We start from the raw sequence: 21045 nt of genomic DNA, 5'->3' as shown, positions 1-21045 counted from the left end.
GAAAATTAAAAACCTACATTTTTTCCCCCCGGAAAGCATCTCTATCTGCAAGGCGTTGCTTTGAGCTAGGAAATGACCAATCCCACACTGTAGCTCCTTTTAACCCAAACCGCTTTAAAAGCCCAGAATAGGTGATTTCTCCCATGCTCTGACTGATGGAGTGGGGATTTCTGGTTTTATAATCGTGGATTTTTTTTCCCCCTTCCTAATCCCTTTAGAGGAACTGATTCGTTTAGCTCTGTGGATACTGAACTAGCTTGGAGGTTTATTTGGCCTAGGTCAAAGGAAGCCAAAGCGGTATAACCATCACCATCATCACCAAGGTATTTTTTTTTTTTGCGGGGAGGGGGGGTTCAAATACTATTCTCTACCTTTTAAATTTTTTTCTCTCTTTTTTTTTTTTTTTTTGCCTTCATGGCTTTTGGCGAAGAGGTTTGGTAGTTCAAAGATCATGTTTTAATTTCGCAGGAAACTGAATTGGATCTGGGAGGCCTTCAGTTTCGGGATCCTCCCTGCACGAGAGTCCCTGGAACTGCTCCTTGGGTGCCTTTTCTCGTCCCCTCCCCCCTCATGCTCTTTTTAACGCTGGTTTCGATTTCACCGAACAGAACAAGGGTCCGAATTTCAAGTCCCAGCCCTGGAGCTGTTGAGACGGCCCAAGAAAATGAAGACTCCAGGTGACTGATGCTGGGAAAGAAGCCTCCTTTCCAGGTGCGGCGAATTTCACTTCAAGAAATCCAAATCCCAAAGAAATAGTTCAGCAACAACAATAACCACAAAAAAGGAAAAATGGGATGGGGGGAGAAAAAGCGACTTTCTTCTCCTTGGCGCTGATTTCCAGGAAATCGGAACTACTCCCCAAGAGCCCTTGTGCTACGTACGGGTTATTAAACCCAAGAAGTCAGCCACCGGGAGCATGCTCTAGTCTGCATTATTACATGCTTCGGGCTCTATGACTCCACTCTACCTAGGTGGGGTACATGGATCTGGGTCCCTATTGGCATAGGCATCTATCTGGCACGGTCCACTCCGGGGAAGTTGCCTGCAAGGGAAAGTCTTGGAGCCCAAGACAAAAGCTGCCTTCTATGTTCCGCTTCCCCCAGGAGCCAGATGCCAGGCTGCTGCGGAAAGTCCGGCGAACAATGGGCTGAGAGGACGCAGGCCAATTGTACACTTTCACTGTACACCGGGGAAGAAGGGGGAGGGGGATGGCAGAGAAAGGGAACCATGGAGAAAGAAAGAGGAGCAGAGAGGGCTGGCAAAGTGAGAAAGAGCCAAGGGAGGAAGCGAGGAAGGGAGGGAGAGATAGATAAAGAGAGGCTGGAGGGGAGAGAGGGGAAGGAAGAGGGGAGAGAGAGAGAGAGGGAGGAAAAGGGAGACAGGAAAAGGGAAGGAAGGGAGGGGGAGAGAGAGAAAGGAGAGAGGAAGGAAGGAAGAAAAGGGGAAAGGAGGGAGAGAGAGATAGAGAGGTGAAGGAAGGGGAGAGGGGAAGAGAGAGAGGTAAAGGGAGAGAGGAAGAGGAAGGGAAAGAAGGAAAGGAGTGGGAGGGATAAAAAGAGAGAGGTAGGGAGACAGGGGATGGAAGGGGAGAAGGGAAGAGAGGAAAAAGAAGAGGAAGAGGGAAGGAAAGGAGGAAGGGAGGGAGAGGGAAAGAGGTGGAAAGGAAGAGAGGAAAGGAGGAAGGGAGAGAAAGAAAGAGGGAGGTAAAAGAGGGAGAGGGGGAGAGGGGTAAACTGGGAGGGAGGGAGGAATCGAAGGAGGGAGGGAGGAGGGGAGAGAGAGAGAGAGAGAGAGAGAGAGAGAGAGAGAGAGAGAGAGAGAGAGAGAGAGAGAGAGAGAGAGAATGTCCTGCTGGCCTTTTGATTTTTCTTCCCTTTTTCTTCCCCATCTTCTCTAAACTAGTTCCAAAGCTAGCACCTTCAGTTTGTCTCTCTCTCTCTCTCTCCCTCCCTTTCTTCACTCTCCTCCTTCTTTCCCTCCCTCCCTCTGTCTTTACCCCCTTGTCTGAAAAGAACTTATGTGGCTAAGATGCGGGGGCCCTCGGGTGTCAAAACTTTGAAGATTAATGGATTACTTTGTTAATGACTTCAGGCGTCAGATTGATTTGTGAGGTGCGAAGCGTCTTCCTGACAGTCCCAAACAATGCTAGGAGTGTGCGGGAGGAGAGGGAGGGCAGGAGTCGGCCGGATAGCATCCCGGATTCACCCCCCCACACACACACACACACTCACACACTCACACACAGCCACATGCAGATACAGCCATGCTCGTGTACACTCACACACACACTCACACACACAGACACAGACACAGACACACTCCCCCACACCCACACAGATCTGGCTGGGCTCGGAGGCCAGCGTCCCCCTCACTCTCGCACTCCCACCCCGGCCCTCCACACCCACAGCCAGCGAGATGTATTTTTTGCCTTTAAAAAAGTGTAAATAAAGCCTCGCTAGCCCCCAATGAGGCGTTCCTTCCCGACTTTTTTGGATCAATCAAACAGACAGTGGCTTCTTTTGATTAAAGCCCAAATTGTCATTGGGCAGAAGCAATCATGTGACAGCCAATTCGGTCCAATTTCAACCTTGTCTCCCTGAATTCAATAGTTTAATAGTAGCGCGGTCCCCATACGGCTGTAATCAGTGAATTAGAAAAAAAACACCCCAGCAGCGAGCTTCTATGAGAGATTTTTTTTTCTTCTCTCTCCTTCTGCCTGGGCCTTCCCCCCGCCCCCCCGAAGCCCCTCCAGAAGAGGGAACTTTCTCTCCGAGGGGGCTCCGCGGAGAAGGCCATGAATTACGAATTTGAGCGCGAGAGCGGCTTTATCAATAGTCAGCCGTCGCTCGCAGAGTGTCTGACATCTTTTCCCCCTGTCGGTGATACATTTCAAAGTTCATCAATCAAGAGCTCGTCGCTTTCCCAGTCGACACTGATTCCTCCTCCATTTGAGCAGACCATCCCCAGCCTGAACCCGGCCAGCCACCCTCGCCACGGCAGCGGCGGCGGCGGCCGCCCCAAGGCGAGCCCCGATGGCAGCGGCGGCGGCGGCGGCGGCGGCGGCGGGGGCAGCCCGGTGCCCGCCGGCGCCCTGCAGCCCCCGGAGTACCCCTGGATGAAAGAGAAAAAAGCGTCCAAGAAAACCGCGCTGCCTCCCGCCTCCTCGGCCTCCGCCTCCGCCACTGGACATGCCTGCTTGAACCACAAAGGTCAGTTCAAAGACTCCCCCCCCCCCCACCGCCTCCCACCCACACCAACTCGGCTCTGGGAGCCCGGCGTTTTAGCCTTTGGGGGACCCTTGGGGGGCGATCGGGGGGAAGGGGTGGGGAGCAAGATGGGGAAAAGGAGAGAGGGCGGCCCGAGAGTCGGCCCTGTGGGCTCTGGAGGGGAGCTGGTGGAAGAGAGCAGGGCGCTGAGGGGGTGCCCCGCGCTATTAAACCCCCCACTTTCCCTAACTTGTTTAATACGGGATGATTTATTTGAGTTGGAGCTGACCTCCTCTTGTCTCGCTGTCCTAGACTTTGGGTATTTGACAGTAATGAAGAGTGATAGATGGTTCTGGCTCAGCTAAGCAGCTGAGGCATTCATTATAAATCGCAGGATGGCGAATCTAAAGTTTGTTCCCGGATGGAGAGGTTGGGGACTGGGAGGCATCCTTGGCCGGAGGTGGCCAGGAAGGGGTGGCGCGGGCCGGGCGCTCGAGGAGGGCAGCACAATGGATTTTGACTGCATCCAAGGGCGGCCATTTTGTTGCAGTGATACTTTATGCTATATTTATTCTCCAGTGGAATAACCCCGCTCGGACCCTCCACCTCCAACTGTGCGTGTGTCTCTTGTCGGTTTCCCTTTCTGCAGACTCCCTGGACGTGGCCGATAACAGCAGCGGGGGCTCCAGGCGCCTGAGGACGGCTTACACCAACACCCAGCTCTTGGAGCTGGAAAAAGAATTTCATTTCAACAAGTATCTCTGTAGACCTCGGAGGGTGGAGATCGCAGCCCTGTTGGATCTGACTGAGAGACAAGTGAAAGTCTGGTTCCAGAACCGCAGGATGAAGCACAAGAGGCAGACCCAGTGCAAGGAGAACCAAAACGGAGAGGGCAAATACAAGACCCTGGAGGACCCCGAGAAAGCCGAGGACGAAGAGGAGAAGTCGCTCTTTGAGCAAGCTCTCAACGTCTCCGGGGCCCTTCTGGAGAGGGAAGGCTACACGTTTCAGCAAAACGCCCTGTCCCAACAGCAGGCGCCCAACGCGCACAATGGCGACTCCCAAAGTTTCCCCGTTTCGCCTTTAACCAGTAATGAGAAAAATCTGAAACATTTTCAGCACCAGTCACCCACTGTTCAGAACTGCTTGTCAACAATGGGCCTGAACAATGACAGTCCGGAGGCCTTGGAGGTCCCCTCTTTACAAGACTTCACCGTTTTCTCCACAGATTCCTGCCTCCAGCTCTCTGAGGCCGTATCGCCCAGTTTACCAGGCTCCCTCGACAGTCCTGTGGACATCTCAGCTGACAGCTTTGACTTTTTTACAGACACACTCACTACAATTGACTTGCAGCATCTGAATTACTAAACACATTAAAAAAAAAAGCAAAACAAAAATCCCTTTGGGGGGTTGCCTTCTCTTTCCCCAGGAGCTGATTCAAAAAAAAATTCCCTCTCTCCTACCCTTTTCTCCCCCCCCCCCCCCAAACTGGTCAGGGTTTTCTGTTGAAGTAACTCCCCTGCCCGAGTTCCAGAGCCATCTTTGCAGGTTATAATGAAGTTGTTTTGGATTTAACCCAAATACCCTCTAGATGATTCCTTGAAAGCAATATATGAGGCCTGTAAGAAAGTGACCATATAATTGTATCGTCACTTTCTTTTTATTTTTGTATTACATTAGAACGCATTGTCATAAGTATTTTTGGTAGAATAAATTCTCCTTTGCTACAAGTAATTTTCTTATCCCCCTCTTCCCACCAAGATTCATAACGGTTCCTTTCCCTCCTTTTAGTCTAACTTGGTAAATAAAATTCTGCTCACAATCTCTCTTCTTTTATTTCCATTTGAATATATTTGTTAGGGGGGAACATTCCATTTTATTGTAAAGGTTAGGTGCCAACAGAAGGAAAGTTAGAGGCTGGGCAGAGCTTCTGAGAAGCATTCCCCCCCCCCCCCTTTTAAAGTGGAATAGATTTTGTTACCAGATTATAGTAGGGACAAGCCATAGATGTGACCCCAGAAAGGAAAGAGAAATCTGGAGCCTCTCTGTCAGGGAAAGTTGGAGTTTTTGAAAGTGGAGACTTAAAGTGCCTATGAAATAGTTTCCCTTTATGTGATGAATGTGGAGTTCCTTTAAAAAGAAGAAAGAAAAAGAAAACTCCATGTGTCTCTAGGTCCATAGCTAAATCACAAACAATTCGTTTATTTCGACACCTTTGTTTAAAACATCTACATTCCAATGATGACAGCAACAAAAGTCCCATCAAACCCAGCCAAAGGAGTTTGATTAGTCTCCCAGCTGCTGAGAGGTCCCAGGCAAACAGACCTAAAAAATAGAGAAAGAAAAACAAAACAAAATAATGGTTACAGGCTGTAAGATGTATTTCAGAGGGGTTCTTCATTCAACTGGGCCACTTCAGTCCTTCCAGGAATTTGTGTTTTTTTTTTTTCAGGGTAGGAAAAATAAATCAATATTTCATTCTTAAACCTGTTTACATGGCAGATAAGGATTCATTAAAGTTTTGAAGTCAGGTTAGCAAATTGAAATCTAAAATGTAGTATGGGTCTGCACAACATCTTCTAAAATAAGGAAGATTCCCAAGTCAGAGCAAAAAAAAAAATCTATAAAATCTATAAAATGCACTTTAAATGAACATCAATAAAATATGATGTAGGGCTGTGCTATTGGGTTTGTTCTGGTTTTTTTTTTCCTCTTATTTTCTTCTCCCTTTTTTCTCTCTCCCCTTTCTGTGAACAGTTTTTTTACCGTGAGAAAACAGTGCAAGCAACATGTGTGAGGGGGTTGGTCCGATTTACTAATCGAAGACCTTAACAGTAATATTTGGCAGTTACAATGAAATCTCGCCTCTGTGGGTGGGGGAATGCATGCCCCCCCTCCCTCCACTCCTCAGGGCCCCCTCCTCAAACAACCAGGCAACATCCGAGAGAAACTGTGGGATTCTCTTTGCCGGAGCCCAGCCGAGAGAGGTTGGGCTGCGTTGGGTTGAGCTGGGCTGGGCTGGGCTGGGCTGGGCTGAACTGTGTGGGCCAGAGCTGGGAAAAGGGCTGGATAGGATTCTTCCTACTGCTCATAAATCAAACTCTTTCTATGAATGAGAATGTCATCAAAGAGATCAATTGCAGGAACACATGCACAAATACAAGTCCTCTTACGTATTTGCTCGAGCTGGGGATCCCCGTCTGAAAGCATTAAGTTAGGAGGCGTTTAAGCTATAAGTCATTTTTATTGCTCTTTTAAAACAACAGCTTGGCTAAGCTGCCGATGCCACGAAAAGCTCGGAGCCTGGGCTTCCCCCTCTCCCCCTCCCTCCTTTCCTTTCTAGCAGAAGGCCTTGGGGCGGAGGGAAGAAGCGTTTAAACCTAGCCATCCTCTTTTTATTTTAATGACCGATCTGGCCCCCCTTCCCCCGACTGGCCCAAAGCCTGCCGTTTTTAAAAAGCATGGGCTTCTTGGATCGCTGGGTGCCCTCACTGCTAGTCTCCCCCCCACCCCAAGAGGCCAAAGACGACTCTCCAACCGGTGAGTCGTTTTCGAGATCACTCTCCTCCTGGGTGGGGGAAGGAGCTTTTGCCTTCAAGTCTCTGGTCGCCTTGTGTTTCTGGGGGCCAGTCTTTTGTGAGATGGCCGGCGGGGAGAAAGCGAGAGAGAGACGAAAGGAGCTGAAAGAAGTGGAGGCGATGCTCTGGGCTGCGCCGAGTCTGTGGGAGCTGGGCCCAAGCAGCCGAGAGGTTGAGCCGGATGGAAAAACAGCAATGGGTACAGTATCTTGGGCTCTGGTGCTGGCTTTGCCTGGGTGGATGTGTGTCTGTGGGTATGGACACACACCAGGGAAGCCCCTGATGGCTTCCACTTAGTGGGAAAGAGGAGGGAGAGAGGGAAAAGAGGAAAGAAGGAGAGAAAGGGGAGAGGGAGGGAGAGGAAGAGAGATGGAAGTGGGAGGAATGATTAAAAAGAAGAGAGAAAGAGAAGGGGAAAGAGAAAGTGAGAGGAGAGAGGAAAGAGGAAAAGAGGAATGGAAGAAAGAGATGAAAGTGGGAAGGAATATAAGGAGAGAGGAAATAGGACAGAAAAGGAAAAGGCACTGTTAGAGGACTGAGGGAAAGAAAAAGAGGAGAGGGGGAGGGAGGAAGTAGAGGAAAGAGGGAAAGAGTGTGAGGGGAGGGTGGAAAAGCAGGAGGGCAGAAGATGGAGGGAGAAAGAGGGGGATAGGATAGAGAGAGGGGGAGTGGAAGAAAGCAGACAAGATGGAGAGGCAAAAAGAACACATTCGATCATTCCCTATTATGTTTCATTGTGACTGAGCAGGCCACAGACTCTTGGGCCGAGTGGGAGGCTAACAAAAGAAATGGGCTTTTAACAGCAAAAAAATGGAGAAATGGAGAAAAGGGGGGGGACTCAAAGTGGAAGCTGCATTCTTAGAAAAGAATCCCTTATCTGTGAAAAGAATCCCTTATCTGTGATGATTGTCTAGCTCCCTACTTCTCTGGTCTCTCCACTCCCCTCCTCTCCTCATCCCAAGCCCCGATTCCACAATCTCTGAGAAGGAGCCTCAGAACTGCATGCTGGCATGGGAAGAGGGGAAAGGGGTAGTGTTTCTTAGCCAAGGCTTAGACTCTTCTCAGAGGCTCCAACCTGCCTGGTGACATGGTAGTGATCCTGATGGAAGAGGCTGTGTTGGGGCCTGTTTCAGACTCTCATCATAGCTATGGGTCAAAGGGCAGAGGAACAAATGAAAAGAGAAGGGAAGAAGTATAAGGGAGGAATACCTTCTACCAGGGGGAGGGGAGAGTAGAAATGGAGAAGGAGTGGGCTGACGGTGCTCTTGGGGGGGGGAATCTGGAGAATTCTCTCCAGTTTTATTCTTCCCTCTGAGGAGCAGGCTATAGTGGAAAAGGCCACAATAGGGAGAAGGAAGAGAGCTCATGGTTTCTATTGGAGGGCTCAAACCAGAAATAAATGGAAAGGGGTTAACTCAGAGATTTCGAAAGGACCCAATCAAACTCTGGTTTTTAAAATGGGAACGGGTGGGAGGAAAGAGAGGAGGAAACAAGTGACCAACCCAAAGCAGTCTTTAGATCTGTGGCTTTGGGGATCATTTCCTCTGCAGGGATCTGCTCTAAGCAGATCCCAGCTATTTATGCCTATCCACAGTGATTACCTCTCCCCCGTCCTCTCAGCTTCGCTATTTGTTCCAACTCCTCCCTGTCTCAATCTCTGATTTGTTCTGTTTGGCCTTTTCTCTGCCCGCCAAGCATTGACAACGATCCCAGGGCCCCACAGAAACCAAAGAGCCCATTAGTAAGCTGCGAGAGAACGAAGGTGACTGAAACCAGGACTCCTAGCCTGGGAAAAGATTCCTCCTTGGAGCATTGTAGCCCTCCAGGGAAGACTAGGCAGCCAGGCAGTGGAGGAAGCAGGCAGGGGAGACTGGTTCTGGCCCTGGGGAGGGAGGGAGGGAGGGGGTGTTTTGGGGGGGAGGAAAACTTACTTTCTATCTTCAACCATCTGGCACCCCTCCCACTTGGCAGCCCCCACCCCCCATCTCTAGACACACCGGATGGTGGCCCTCGGAGATTTGGGGCTCTGGTGGGTTTGGGGGAAGGAAGAGAAGGTGGTCTAGCCCCCCCCCCCTCCAAGGAGGAACGTGATTATAGTTCTATCTTAGTCCCACCCCTATCTTTTATACCTAGGCACCCGGTTCCGGGTTGGGGTTAGACAGAGGCTTCAGATGTCCTGACTTGCTGTGGTGGCCCTTCAGCCCTGGGGGAGCCCACCAGATGGACAGCAGCTCCTGGACCAGCCCCGGAGCTGGCCCATATTTGCCAGCGTCCGCCCCTTTCCTGGCACCCCCCTCTTCTCCCCCCTCAGTTACTTGCGGGTCACCTCCGACTCCCTTGGCAGAATCGAGTTCACAGGAGGAGAAATGGGAGGGGGGGCACGAGGGGGATTGCTGCAGCCACCGAGGCCTTTCCCAGCAATCCAGGGTCCCCCAGCTCTCCCGCCCCTGGGAGTCAGATTACAACAACGTCTCATTGCCATGCTAATAGCTGGGAGACTGGGGCGGATTGGGGAGGGGGAAGCTCCTTGGCTTTGGAGATCTTCAGTGGAGATGAGAAGTTTTCCTCCTCCTCCTCCTCCTCCTCCTCCTCCTCCTCCTCCTCCTCCTCCTCCTCCTCCTCTTCCTCTTCCTCCCCCTCCTCTTCCCTCTTCTTCACTTCTTTCTCCTCTTCCTCCTCTTCCTCCTCCTCCCCTCCTCCCCTTCTTCTTCCTCCTCCTCCCCTTCTTCCTCCTCCTCCTCCCCTCCCCTTCTTCCTCCTCCTCTTCCTCCTCCTCCTCCCCTCCTCTTTCTCCCCCCTCCCTTCCTTAGCTCCCCCTTTCCGCTGCTCGCCTGGGTCCCCCCGTTTCGCAGGCAGTCCCGGTTCCCGGGGGCAGCCGTGGGCCAGGCACCAAGCAGAGGGTCGGGCTGGACAGCGCCGCACACTCACCGCGAGGCCAGGGCGGGGGCGGGGGCCGATCTTCCTCCTCCTCGTCGGTTCCCTCGGGTCGCGGGGTGGGGGCGCCTGTCCCACCCAGCTGCGGCGGGCCGGCCAGCCGGAGCGCTCCGGGCCCAGCCCCGCTCCTCGTCTCCTCTCCCTCCCCCCGCCCCAGTGCCCCACTCCCCGGGCAGTTGGGCGGCCCGGGCCGAGCCGGAGCCTCCAGCGGGGACGCGGCCCAGGGTGGCGGCTCGGGCCCGGGCCCGGTGCGGGGCTCCCGCCGCCGCCGCCGCTGCCTGGGGGGGCGACTGCGCGTCACCTTGATGGAGGAGCGCCCGGGATTTAAATGCCACCGAAACGGTGATCCATCACCAGCAGGAACAGGCAAACTTTCGTAGGGGGCTCTGCCATTGGCTGCCGCGGTCACGTGCGCCCCGTCCCTCTCTCCCCCTCCCCCGCCCACTGCACACTGTACATTCATATCATTTTTCTCTTTGGCCCCATGGAGGAAGTGAGAAAGTTGGCACGGTCACCCCGGGTTCGGAAGGAGCCGGTCACGGAGTGACAGGCCGATGGACAATGCGAGAATGAGCGCCTCCTTCCTGGAGCACCCCATCCTGGGCGCAGGCGACTCGGGGACCTGCTCGGCCCGAGCCTACCACCCCGATCATGGGATCGCAACTTTCCAGCCGTGCGCGGTCAGTGCCAACAGCTGCGGGGGCGACGAGCGCTTCCTGGTGGGCAGGGGGGTCCAGCTGAGTCCCCCACCCCACCCTCACGGCCATGCCCACTACCCCCAGGCGGCCGCCTACCAGCACCTCAACAACCTGGGTATGTCTTACTCCCACTCCAGCTGCGGCCCGGGCTTCGGCTCGCAGAACTTCAGCGCAGGGTACAGCCCCTACTCATTAAATCAGGAAGCAGACGTAAGCGGCGGGTACCCCTCGTGCGCTCCCGCTCTTTACTCTGGAACTCTCTCATCTTCCATGGGCCAGCACCACCACCACCACCACCACCACCACCAGGGTTATGCCGGGGGCGCGGTGGGCTCGCCTCAGTACACGCACCACCCCTATGGACAAGAAGCGCAGAATCTCACCCTGGCAAATTATAATAACTCCTTGTCCCCTCTCCATGCCAGCCACCAAGAGACCTGCCGCTCTCCTTCAGCAGAGACGTCACCTCCGGCACAGACCTTTGACTGGATGAAAGTCAAAAGGAACCCCCCCAAAACAGGTCAGTTGTCTTCTCCCAGAACACCTGGCCACTGCAGCGGCCGGTTTGAGATGGGGGGGGGGGGCCTGCAGGCTTACTTCAAATTTGAATCGGGGGGAGCCAACTGAAGAGGAGGAGGAGGATAGACTTCGTAGGGGGCGGGTGGCATGGAGAACTCAGGTGTGCTCAGGTCAGTGATGCCCAGGAAATCATAGGAGGCCAGTCCTTCTCTCCCTGGCTTCCTGAAGGGGGGGGGGGCACTTAATATCTCTGGACTGCGGTGAATCACGGTTTCTGTTCACACCGACCGCTGACTTCAAGTTAATGCTTAGAACCTCCTCAGTCACCGCCCTAGTAATTCTGGGGGCTCACGTTCTCTTTCGCCCCTTCACCTGGCTAGCATTTGGCAGCTTGAGGGGTCTGAGTCACTCACCCGCACTTCATAAAGAAAAACAAAAGGCAAGGGATGCCTGGGGGGGGGGGAAGGCAACCCAGCACCCAAACTTCTTCTTTTCTCTCCCCCTGCCTTGCCCTCCAGGGAAAGCTGGTGAATACGGGTATATTGGTCAGCCCAACACCGTGCGCACCAATTTCACCACCAAGCAGCTTACGGAGTTGGAGAAAGAATTCCATTTCAACAAGTACCTGACTCGGGCCAGGAGGGTGGAGATCGCGGCCTCTCTGCAACTCAACGAGACCCAGGTGAAGATCTGGTTTCAGAACCGTCGAATGAAACAGAAGAAGCGAGAGAAGGAGGGTCTGCTGCCCATCTCTCCCACCACCCCATCCCGGAGCGAGGAGAAGGCCGAGGAGTCCTCCGACAAATCTACCTCGTCGCCTTGCGTCCCCTCCTCCCCAGCCTCCTCTACCTCAGACACGCTGACTACCTCCAACTGAGTTTGCCCCCGGCCTCCTTCCAGCTCCCCCACCCCAAGAGACTCTAGTGCAGGACTGCTAACCCCAAGCACATTCTTAGCTTATCTTTCCCTTCGTTTACAGTGTCTCTCTTTTTGATGTTATCTTCAGGTCTTCTTCAGGCTAGGTCACAGAGTTTCAAGAGAATTCTGGCCCAGAGATGGAGAGGCTGGGGGGCAGCTAGCTTCACTGATGGTGGGGTGCCACCATCTGGTCTTCTGATGACCTCTGAGCCCCCCTCCCCATCTATGATTGATTTAGACACCCTTTGGAAAGTTCCATCACTTCTCCCCCACCCATGCTTGCAGAGAAGACATATCTGTCACCTAACTCCAAATCACCCCCCCCCCCCCTTCTCCTCATTTCCTTGACACTAAAGGCAGGCAAAAGAGAGTCTAAGACCTCAAGAAGAGGATGCACTATGGAAGTGTTTACACAATTCATCTTTTTAATTTAATGCATTCCGTTTCTTGTGTGTGAGTTTGCTGGTTGTAAATACTCTAAGAGATTTATCTTTATACAGATTTTCTAGAAATGATGTTTAGCTTAGGAGATTAAAACAGGGTGGACACACTCCCAAAGCTGGGTGTAATTTTATACAGGACTAAAAGTGACTAAATAAAGAAATTAGACTGGACTGCTGAAGCCCAATCAGATGAGTCACAGGGAAAGAGCCCTGTGTCTCTGGAGGAGATAAACAGGCCTGGGCTACACTGGGGTGTTTTGTTTTGTTTTTTAACTTCCCTGGATGTGCTGTGTCCGTCTTCCCCAACCCTTCCACCTCTTCTGGTCTCCTCCTACCCCACTCAACACTTGTGGTGGATTGTTTCTGAACCTTGGGACATGTTATCCCCAAACAGCTTATTTCCACAGTAATCTTTTCCTAGATTTGATGTATCTCCAACCCAATCGTAAATGTGATGAATGGCGAAATGAATGTATATTTCATGTGATTCGTGAATAGGCTATCTGCATGATGCACAATGGTTTGAGCCCCCAAAGATACTATACTGAGTTCTATCAGTTGTCCTTTGTGGTCCCACAATGTTTCTGAGTCTGTACAATCATGAAAAGTTCTGAGATTCCAAGAGTGATGGAATTCAGAGCAGAATTTACGGGTCCTAGAATATCTGTAATAAATATATTCACATTTCAGGTATGCCTGAGCTTCCTTGTATTTCCCTCCACTCGGTTGCAATTGATTCCATGTGGGAAGGGGAAGGGAAAAGGGGTGTCTCTCCTTTCAAAGAGGTTGTCCTTTATTGGATAAAGTCAATTTTTTCCTCCTCACCCTGCAGCTGAAACTCACTCTTCCTGGATCATTTTCTCAGCCTCATATTCGATACCTACATTTTGCTTCTGGATGTGGCGGGATTTTTCTAAATAATATTTTTTGAAGGGAAGTTTTTTTTTAGTTGAAATCATAGGGAAATTTATGAAGTGGGTCTATTTTTGCAACAAATACAGGAACTTCCTGGGTCAAGTGCTAACCTTTTCACCTCTAACTGAATGTTGACATATATATAAACAGACGTTCCTTCAAAAGCACAAACTGTCTTCAGTCTTTCCTCACATCAGTGAACCAACAATCAAGGGACTCGCATTTAATTACCTCCAATATGAAGCTGAACTAGGAATGGAGCCCTCCCCATATCTCCCTCCTTCCTTTACCCACCTTTTCTATTTGCTGATTGCCATTGATAACTTTTAATATCTTCTTCTCTGCCTCTCCCCCACCCCTCTGAAAGTTCCTGTTTCATCTTTCCCTCTATTCTTCCTTAAGCTAAGTTCCCATCATCTCCATACCCAAATTTGATTTTCAAAGCTCTGCCAGATCTGAACATTTTGTTGGGAGTCCCATGCTCCAATTAGAGGCCCCAGGAGAACTGGTTCCCTATGTCCACCGCATCCACTTTCAGGTAGACTTGTAAGAGTTTCTTACTCAGAGGAGAATTCAGGAAGGGAGCAACACTTCAAAGCTACACAGGCACCCCTCTTCCAAATCTTTACACCACTCCCCCAAACTCCCCACCCCTTCCTACTTCTGAGAGGAACATTCCTCCCCGAAGGTTCCAGAAGAAGGAAAAAAAAAGCCTGGCAGCCTCCTAAGGACAAATAAATGTTTCTCCTAAGAAACAAACAAACAGACTGCGCTTCTTTCCTTCCCCAACAAAGGAATGCTTTGCGGGGAGCGCCAGGGCTGCAGAGTTGCAGGTTCGGGGGAGCATCTCCGCGAGATTCTGCACTCCCTTGTCAAAGGAGACAAGTCTCGATCTGCAGGCGCCGCGGCCATATCAAGGGCACCAGGAGAGGGCTAGGGCTCCCCGCCTCAGCGCGGGGACCGTCCCTAAAAAAAGCCTGCAGTTGATGCAACCCCACTTCAAAGCAGAGCCCAAGATTTCTTTCATTTTCCCGCCAGGGCTTATTACTGTATCTTTTGTTTATTAGTCTAAGGGCACAAAACCAAACAGATGGCCTCCTTCCAAAGACTTTCATGTGCTAAGGGAGGTATTTGCATGCCAGCGACGCTGATTTCAATATCTAAGAGCAGAGGGGTCCCAACCCCGGGGCCCCGGCCAGCCAGCGTCCAGGTACCGCCAGGAGGAAAAGGGTCCTTACAGCAAAACTGACCAAGGCTGGTTTTTTTCCTCAGCCAACGAAGCAATGCAATTTAGGCCGGATGCCTCTACCTTCAGCAACGAAAACATTGGTATCTTTTCAGCTCTCCCAATCGATTAAATCAAAATAGCTAAACATGACCCACTTCAAAGGCTCTCTCTGTCTTTGGGTCTCGGAGGAGAGCAGAAAAGTTAGCCCCAGATAAATGAGAAGGGTAAATGAAACCCCAGAAAGAGCTAAAATAGGGGGACTCCATTCCCCCCACATTTTTGACTTGAGAGATAGATCGCGGGGTGGGGAGGGTGTGGAGATCACCCTTCTCCGTCCCCTTGGTTGACCCATCGTTCTGAGAGCCCCCCAGCCCGAGCCAGGTTTCGGATTATTTTGCAGCCCCCCCCAAGGTAGAACATCCCCCCCTTCCAGTTTACTTTTGGAGCTTAGGCAGAGGCTGGGGTGTTTTCCTCTGGGGCAATCAGATTCCAAGCGATCAATATTTACTCAGTCTGAAAGGGTTGTTGAAAAGGCAGCATCAACAAACTGCTTAGCTGCTCACCCCGGTTTAATCTCAGGTTCACCGAAAGTTCAAACAGAAATTAATTCAGAGATGGGTCACTTTAGAAAGAGCCCTCTGCCCAAGGCAAACCACTCCCGTCCCATCCCTGCCGAGGAGGGGGGCAACTTTCCTATTCTTTTTTGGCTCAACTGTGTTTACAAAAAACTTAAAACACTTTCCTCTCCCTCCCTAGGGGTCTTCTTTTTTAATTTGATAGTTTCCCTGCTGTCCTCTTCCTGCCCTTCCCTCCTCTTCGAGCTTTCCCTCTGCCAATCCATTAGCCTCCACTTGGCTTCAACTAAATGACATCGAATATTTTAAAAACGCTAAATTAAACTGACGGAACGGATCCTATTTATTTCCGACGCCACGAGCTATGAAATAGGGCTCTTTGTGTTATGAGAGTCCATCTCCTAGGAGAAGGACTAAACCGAGATTGGAGAGAGAAGCGCATGTACGCCTGAGTAATACGGCCCTCTCTCTCTCTCTCTCGAGAGCATCTCTGGAGGCCTGGGCGCAGAGGTGGGGGGGGGGGGGTGCGGTGTGAACGGGGACTAGAACAACCAAGGGGTACTGTCTATGGGGGTTACCCTGGAATTCTCATGACCTCCAGCTCCATCATCTGGGTGTATGTGTGTGGGAGTGGGTGGGTGGGGGACCGAAGCAACAGAGATGGAGAAGATGGAGATGAGGGGGAAGAGGTTGCTGTTGGAGGTGGGAAATGCTGCATATCGTGGCTAATTGCCACGGAGCTCCAAAGGTCAGAGTTCACATAATCACTGCATAAATGAATGCTCAATGGGGACTTATTAAACTCTCTCCTAATGGCAGCTCACGCCTGGCCAAAACGGCGAATATTCCTTCCCAAGAACGACTGTCCTTTTTTTGCATTTTCTTTCCCAAGCGGGACTACCCTTTCTGCATTTTCCTTCCCAGGAAGGACTGGCCTTTTTGCATTTTCCTTCCCCAGAACTGGCCTTTTCGCATTTTTACTTACAAAAAGCACAAGAGTCCCTTTTGTACTCCGCAAGCCCACACACTTCTTTTAAATTCATTTTCTGATCGGGCTGCAACAGTATTTCAATTGGCAGGCAAGAACCGTTCACGGGGACTTGTCTGTGAGTGTGGCCTAATTGCGAAGAGAGACCACTTTGTGATAGAAAAATCTCCTTGGCAGCCGAATTTCTGAGGGCAAACTGAGGTGCCTGGTTTCGGATCATTTTTGTTCGTAATTTTCTTCCTCTTTTTTTTTTCCCAAGAAAAAAACACTGCCCCCCCATCTTCTGATCCACTCACTGTTTTTCTCTTCCAGAACCCAGTCTTGCCCCTCTGTTCGGCTTCTTTCACACACCTGTGACAAGAGGGAGGGAGGGTCTCTGAGTTCTTGGTCCATGATTTTCTTACTTGCCAGATTTTTCGGCAAAAGCTGCATCCCAGGGCTCCAGCCTAAGGTTCTCTGGGTTATATTGATCCCCAAGCACCCCTCTTCCCACTTCTGTTAATACATCCCCAATCGAATCTAGATCTTAGCAATTAATCCACTTCCCAAAAAAATGCATTTCAAGGTTTGAGGGAAGGCTTTCAAAAATCAATTCTGAGAGAATTCTGGTTTTTCACAGACATTTGAAAAATTCCACCGAGATCTGGAAAAGAATCACTGTGGAAGTAAATCTTCGCCATGACCCCATTCCATTGGCAAAGGTTGCTGTGAGAGCCCAGGGGCTCTGCTGAGGCATTCCAGGGTGGCTTCTCAGGCTGGATTTTCTTCCTGCCTTGAGCCTCTTCCTCAGCCTGGCCTCCTGGCCTGTCTCTGCCCGTCTCCCTTCCTTTGCTCGGGTGACTCACTACCCTACCTGGAAAAGAACAAAACAAAACAACCCCCAACTTGGGTCCGAACCTTCACTTTGCAACTCTGCCCTCCGGGGGAAATCGCTAGATTAGGGATGTAGGGCGGGCGGCCCGGCATCGCTGCTCGAGGCTTCTGGGAGAATCCCTCGAGGCTGACCTTCCACTATCCTATCGGTAATCACCCCGGTCATCGAACGGAGCTGACCTTCGATTGCCGAACTCCAGCAGCCCGGCGGCTCAGCTCCGGTTGGCTCTAAGCATCTTCTCCTTCTCGATTCCTTCTTTCCCTTCCACCTTCCTCCCCGTCGTTTTGTGATCCCAAAGCGCAGGAATTTTTCCTTTTATCCCATGACTTCCCAAAGGCTGCAGCTGGGTCTTGGCTATAAGAAATCAATTACGGGCCCGGTTTTCGCTTTCAACTTTGGGGACACAAGTCAAGACTTGTGTCTCGATTTAAAAATAGAAATCCTCCCGGGAATTAGTGAATATGAAAACTTACTTTCGCTTCTTCTCTGGTGTGTGGAGTCGATTTGTGGGAATCGTAAGCTCTTTGAGGTCCCCTGCCACGAACTGGGGGTGTAATTAATTAATTTTCGTAAAAAAAAATAAAAAAACAACCGATGATCACAAGTTCAATACTATTCCTTCCTCTTCCCCTTCCCCAAAATCATCCCCCTTCCCCAGCAGTAGTTTTATAGAACAGGCCAAGGCGCCCTTTCTTTAAGAGAAACTAAGGACCAGGGAGCTCTGGTGAAAGACCACGTTGCGGATTTTTCCTTTTTTGTTTGCTTGTTTGAGGGGGAATCACATCAAGGCTGAAACAAATGGTGGCAATTCTAGGTTCTCGGATTGCACCCACTCTGATGGGATGCGGAGCCGGGTGAAGGACTGGGCTCGGACCCTCCAGTGGGCTGGCAGAACTAAGACTTCCCCAGGGCTGCGTTGGAGCCAGTCCCATCGTTTTGCTCTAGTTCCAAGAGCTGCTCCAGGCGTTCCCCAGAACTCGGGCTGTTCTGCCCTTAGTCCCGAGAAAGCTTCAGGATCCCGGATCAAGGCTGAAATTCGACCACATTGGGTTCACGCAATCCAGTCGCGGGACCTTTCTTCAGCTCACCCCTGCTTTTAATTCTTATAGGGAGGTCTGATCAAAAAGCTAACTGAATCCCTGCCCCAAGCACCCTTCAAAGCGGGGGGGCTTTGTACTTACTACCTGTAGTTACAGGGAGATTCCATTGCAACCCAGAGTCCTAGCATTATGGACAGGGCCCCCAGAAAGTCTACTCCCACCCCCCATCCCCATTTACCTCTATGCGCTAGAGACTGGGGAAGAGGGCTCCTCTTAAAGCCTGGGACTTTCCATTCGGACTTTCCAGTCCTCAAATAGTGACATAAGTTTTCTGCATGTTGTATAAATACAGGTTCCACAAACTGTCCATTTCCCCAGAGTTCCTTGCCTTCCTTCACCACCCTTTTGCTGTTGGAGTCCACTGAATCGCCCTTCTACCCCTGTCATGGAATCATCTCCATAGGAATTGGATGGAAAGTAAAGGAGATCCCAAGGCAGTGAGGCCCCCCTTCTATGTACCAGAGGAGGTTGAATAGTTGGGTGGAAGGTCCAATAGACCTCACATCTAGACTTTCTTGGAGCATGGAGGCTCACCCTCTTTGGTCTTCCATCCACCAATGTTGCCATAATAAAATGAAGCTAGAGAGCAGGAAAAACCCAGGATTTTCCCTCCTTGAAGAAAGAGAAAGACAAAAGAGTAGTAAATCAAACTTACTCCTAATCAACAGACACAACATAACTTCAACAACGCCCTTATTTTTTTCCTCTGTAGTCATGAAGATGCAATAGAAGAAAGAGGCAAATGGTGTTAATCTGCCATATAATTCGGAGCCTCAGAAGATTTGACCACAGGCAATAACTTTCCCTCCATGTCCCCAGATCTCATGCATCCCAAGTCTCTCTCGTTTATTCCCTCTTTTTCACCATCAGTCAGACAAGGCTCTTGGGCTGTAAGCAAGATTTCACAGCTGCGCCAACTTCATAGCACATCTCAGATGTTGGGGCTGGAAGGGAGCTTGGAGGCCATCTTGGTTAATGCCTTTATTTTATTCATCCAGTCCCTCAGAAGTCTTTATGCACCAGACTGTAAGGCTAAAAAAAAGACAAAGATGAAGCAATTTTTGTCCCCAGAGAGCTTATATTCTTGACTGAGAGTGCTGAGGATGATGAAACAGATCTAGGGGATACAATGTATCAAGATAGAGAAGGGAACCCAGGAAACAATAACAAGAAAGGCTTTCCTTCCCCTCTCAGACCAAAGGACAAAATGATGTCAAACGCTAGGAGTCTGGAGTTTTCATCTCTGAAGTAGGGTATTTCTATGACAAGACAGATCTTATTTCCCTTTGGATTCAGGTATCTTCCTGGCCTTCTGGTTTCCCTGGCCCCATGTTTCTCTGTCTCCTCTTTTCCTCAATATAATCAGGCTGTACCAACTCCAGACTGATTTCTGATCAGATGGGCTCCCAGATCACTCTCAGCCCCCTGCCCTACCTGCCTCTACTTTGAGTGATGCCCTTCTATGATACTGAGTCTACATGTACCACACCACTTTATTGTCTTGCACTTCCTGTAATTGTCCCATTGTACCAGTTTTCTTTTCCCAACAAAATTATAAGCCCCCGGAAGCCAAGGATGGACCCTGCCTTATAGTTTTCCTGAGGGTATGGTTAAGAGGAAAGAGCAATGCACTTAAGGATCAAGAAACCTGACTTCTAATCCTGGGTCTGCCCTGAGCTATTTGTATGACAGAAAATAATTTAACTGTTAAATTTCTATTTTTGTAAAATCAGGGGGCTATGCTACTTCACTTCTAAAATTTATTAGTTATTCAATAATTCCCTTTGAATTCTTTTTTTGTTTTTTTGTTTTTGCAAGGTAGTGGGTCTAAGTGACTAAACATGCCCTGTTTTTTTTTTTAGGTTTTTGCTAGGCAATAGGGTTAAGTGGCTTGCCCAAGGCCACACAGCTAGGTAATTATTAAGTGTCTGAATCTGGATTTGAACTCAGGTCCTCCTGACTCCAGGGCTGGTGCACTATCCACTGTGCCACCTCACCACCCCCATGCCCTGTTCTTTCAATTGTATCCCTGTAAAGTATGCTCCCTCACCATCCTGATCACCCTCCTCTGGAATCTAGCTTGCTTCTTAGTGTCCTCCCTCAAAAGTGCAATACAGAACTGAATGCAATACTCCAAATGTGACCTGATCAGGGGGAGAAGGCTCATCTCCCTTTTAATTTATCCTAAGGAACCCATCCGTTTTTTGTCTATTTGAATAACACTGATGTCCAAGAGAAACTCAAAATTTTGTAGCCAGAGAATGGATTAGTACAAGAAGAATCACTTGATTGTGACTGGCAGTAATTGTTTGAGAAAACTGCTTCTGAAGAGATGAAAGATCATATACTTATGGTCACTATAAGGCCACAAACTCAAATATTCAGTAAAACATTATTTTATTTTTATAAAAATAGAAAAAAGGGATAGTGGCAAAAATTACAGATCACACATGACTGATTTATCTATGAAGGGGCTTAGTAATTTAATATCATCTCTTATTGAATGATCAATTGAAAGAGTCAATGACACCTAGCCTCCCCCTGTAGTGAAGTTTTTCAAAAAATTTCTGTTATGTGAAGGGAATAAATCCCTATTCCATACCCGATTAAACATTATAGAGTAATTTTCTTCTCCTTTTTTGGGGAAATCCTAGACATGAGCAGAGACATCATTCTTAAGCAACTTTCCTCCAGGATAGTGGATATAATGAACTAAAAAAAAAAGAATGTAAGAAAATGAGACTGATCTTTTTCTTGGAATCAAAGTGGTCAAGCTATCTCACAACTAAACCTAGTCCAGTTCAGATCAGTGCATGAGTCTAGAGCAGAAGGTTGCCCTCAATAGGGAAAGGATAGTGCCCTGGCCCTTGATCTTAGCACTTGTTAACTTTAGATGATTATCTAGATGGTTGTAATCATGTGGATGTTGAATTTTTCATGTTTTTATTCAGATATCTGGTATTCTTTGGACTCAGTTGTATTTTAAAATTATTTTAAAATTTAAATGAGTTTCAATTACTAAACTTGTAGTCCCTCCCACTTCCTCACATTTTATTTTATTTAATGAAA

The 21045-nt window shown here is 49.7% G+C and overlaps 2 protein-coding genes across 2 annotated transcripts; both read left to right on the top strand.

The window, feature by feature from the left end:
* Nucleotides 1-1832: 1832 nt before the first annotated feature.
* HOXA2 (homeobox A2) lies at nt 1833-5996 on the top strand. The gene is made up of 2 exons (XM_074195538.1): nt 1833-3209; nt 3856-5996. Exons 1-2 carry the CDS (start codon nt 2795-2797, stop codon nt 4572-4574), a joined length of 1134 nt encoding a protein of 377 aa, XP_074051639.1. The 5' UTR covers nt 1833-2794; the 3' UTR covers nt 4575-5996.
* Nucleotides 5997-10195: 4199 nt separating this feature from the next.
* On the top strand, nt 10196-12973 carry HOXA1 (homeobox A1). Its single transcript, XM_074195047.1, has 2 exons — nt 10196-10936; nt 11454-12973. The coding sequence occupies exons 1-2, from the start codon at nt 10273-10275 to the stop codon at nt 11810-11812; spliced, it is 1023 nt and encodes a 340-aa protein (XP_074051148.1). The 5' UTR covers nt 10196-10272; the 3' UTR covers nt 11813-12973.
* Nucleotides 12974-21045: the final 8072 nt, after the last annotated feature.

Source organism: Macrotis lagotis, chromosome 7, assembly GCF_037893015.1.
Source record: "Macrotis lagotis isolate mMagLag1 chromosome 7, bilby.v1.9.chrom.fasta, whole genome shotgun sequence".
Lineage (NCBI taxonomy): Eukaryota > Metazoa > Chordata > Mammalia > Peramelemorphia > Peramelidae > Macrotis > Macrotis lagotis.
Note: the sequence above shows the minus strand (reverse complement) of the source record. Positions and strands in the feature narration are given on the sequence as shown.